This window comes from Lactuca serriola, chromosome 7, assembly GCF_051521515.1.
Source record: "Lactuca serriola cultivar US96UC23 chromosome 7, Lser_US96UC23_V15, whole genome shotgun sequence".
Taxonomy (NCBI): Eukaryota; Viridiplantae; Streptophyta; class Magnoliopsida; order Asterales; family Asteraceae; genus Lactuca; species Lactuca serriola.
This window is the reverse complement of record NC_136414.1, coordinates 135,741,927-135,744,725: the sequence shown is the minus strand read 5'-3', so window position 1 is coordinate 135,744,725 and position 2,799 is coordinate 135,741,927. Positions and strand designations below refer to the sequence as shown.

General features: G+C 40.9%; 1 protein-coding gene across 1 annotated transcript; it reads left to right on the top strand.

The window, feature by feature from the left end:
• The first annotated feature begins 1,716 nt into the window (after window positions 1–1,716).
• LOC145064376 (uncharacterized) lies at window positions 1,717–2,586 on the top strand. The gene is made up of 2 exons (XM_079011841.1): window positions 1,717–1,980; window positions 2,083–2,586. Exons 1-2 carry the CDS (start codon window positions 1,717–1,719, stop codon window positions 2,584–2,586), a joined length of 768 nt encoding a protein of 255 aa, XP_078867967.1.
• The last annotated feature ends 213 nt before the right edge of the window (window positions 2,587–2,799 follow it).

Sequence of the window (2,799 nt, the reverse complement as noted above, 5' to 3'; positions counted from 1 at the left end):
TAGTCCTGACCCTCGCCAAGAAATTCTCGAAACACCACCCCTACAACAAAATCCACCCATTATTGAACCAATTGCAATGGAGAACGGAGGAGAAGCTTCCAAAAGAACTTTGAGGAAAATGATGGAAACCGATGTTACACTAACTCCAACCGGTATCAATTACCCCGTTTTGGAAGGAGGTTGGGAATTCAAGTCAAATTTAGTCCATCACCATCCAACTTTTCATGGATTTGAGAATGAAGTCCCTCATAAGCACTTGAAGATGTTCCACATTATTTGCACTAGTATGAAGCCACAAGGGTTAATCGATGACCAAATCAAGCTAAGGGCGTTCCCCTTTTCATTGGCCGATTGATCAATGGATTGGTTATTCTATCTTCCCCCGCGGTCAATCAACTCATGGACCGACATGGCAAGAGCTTTTCTTAACAAGTTCTATCCCGTTTCAAGATTCTCAAGTCTTAGAAATGAGATTTGTGGAATCCGCCAAGGCCAAAATGAGACTTTTCTTGATTATTAGGAGTGGTTCAACAACTTGTACTATAGTTGTCCACAACATCAAATTCCGAAACAACTCCTCATCCAACACTTCTATGAGGGATTGTTGCCAATGGCAAGAAGAATAGTTGATGCCTCAAAAGGTGGTGACGTCTTTAGCAATACTCCACAACAAACAAGACAACTCTTTAACACTATAGCGGCTAACTCCCAACACTTTGGTCTGCGCCAAGATACGAAGAGAGAAACTCAACAAAAAGTCAATGAAGTGGTAACATCAAGTCTCGATTCCCAAATCAAAGATCTAACATACGTTGTCTAAAAGCTAGCCATGGGACAAACTCCACAAGTGATGGTTTGTGGAATCTGTGCAACAATGGGACATCCTATGGATATGTGCCCCATTCTTCAAGAAGATCTGGAACATGTGAATGCCACGGGAAATTTCCAAAATTACCACAACAAACCATCCGGTTACCAAAATGCATACAATTCAAGTTGGAAGCCAAATCCCAACATAAGCTATAACCCAAGACAATTGCCTCAAAATGCATTGGTTAGACCTTCCTACCCACCACAACAACCTCACTACCAACATCCACAACCACACTATCAACCTAAACCGCACCCTCCACATCATCACCAACAACCTCCTAAATCACAACCCAGTAGCTCCGGAATGTCTCTTGAAGACATTGTCAAATCCTTAGCCACTAATACCCAACAATTCCAAAAAGAGACAAGGACAAGTATCTCCAGCCTTGAAGTACAAATGGGGGGTATAGTTACATCCATAAGCAAGTTGGAGTCCCATGGAAAACTCCCTTCTCAAACCGAAAAGAACCCAAATGTCAATGTGGTGACCTTGAAAAGTGGTGAACAAACCAGAGAAAGTAGTTCAAAGGAGAATTCAAGGGAAGAATAGGAAGAAATAGAGGTCATTTCCATTGAGGATCATATAGTCAAGAATGATACAAAAGTCGGGGTTCCAAAGAAGACTACTCCCTTAGTGACACCAATAGCCACTCAACCACCATTCCCCTCCCAACTTGCAACTTCAAAGAAGAATACAGAGGAGAAAGAGATTTGGACACCTTCCGAAAGGTGGAAGTAAACATCCATTTACTTGATGCCATCAAGGAAATCCCTAGATATGCAAAGTTTTTGAAAGAACTTTTTACCAACAAGAGGAAATTGAAGGGAAATGAGAAAATTTCAATGAATGAAAACGCATCCGTGGTTATACAAATGAAACTTCCACCTAAGTGCAAAGACCCGGGAATGTTTACGGTCCCTTGCAAGACTGGAGATGTCACTTTTAGTAGTGCCATGCTCGATCTTGGTGCTTCTATCAATGTCATGCCCTACTCGGTGTATGAATCGTTGAATTTCGGACCTTTAAGTGAAACCGGTGTCATAATTTCTCTTGCGGATAAATCGAGTGTCTTTCCTAGAGGTGTTCTAGAAGATGTTTTGGTGCAAGTGAACCAATTGGTCTTTTCGGCGGATTTCTAAGTGATTGATTTAGATGAGCAAGTGTCCTCCAAATTGGCTCTAATCTTACTTGGGAGACCATTTTTAAAGACGGCTAGGACAAAGATCAATGTGTATGCGGGAAGTTTGACAATGGATTTTGATGGTGAAACAATAAGTTTTAATATTTATGATGTCATGAGATATCCTAGTGATGTTTCATCTTTGTACTTTGTTGATGTTTTTGAGCAAATAACTCAAGAATTTTTCGAGTTGTCTAATGGTGATATAATGGAAATCTTTTTAAACAAGGGGTTTGATTGTGGGAAGCTAGCCGAACAATTGAAGCGTTATTCTTTGGATCCGGAGGTTAAGAGGTTGGTCCATAATTTGGAGGTAAAGAAATCTACAAGATTTGATGTCAAGCAAATTGAGTTGCCCCCAACTCATACAAAATTGCCTCAATCCCTTGTTCAACCACCCAGATTGGAACTAGAGGTCCTACCTCAACACTTAAAGTATGCTTATTTAGGAAAGAATGAAAACCTTTCAATTATTATTTCAACTCACTTAACCGAATGTGAAGAAGAGCAACTCCTTAAGGTGTTGAAGTAGCACAAAGAAGCCATGGGTTGGACAATCACAGATATTAAGGGATTGAGCCCCTCCACTTGTATGCACAAGATCTTGATGGAGGATGAATGCAAGCCAAGCCGGGAAGCACAAAGGAGATTGAACCCGCCTATGATGGAAGCTGTAAAGAAAGAGATATTGAAGCTTCTTGATGCGGGGATGATCTATCCAATCTTAGATAGCAAGCGGGTGAGC

What these genes read in the sequence shown, in the direction of transcription:
- LOC145064376 (XM_079011841.1), top strand. Translation starts at nt 1,717, where the DNA reads ATGAATGAAAACGCATCCGTGGTTATACAAATGAAACTTCCACCTAAG. An exon ending in TAGAAGATGTTTTGGTGCAA is followed by an intron (nt 1,981 to 2,082) that starts GTGAACCAATTG and finishes CCATTTTTAAAG; the next exon opens with ACGGCTAGGACAAAGATCAA.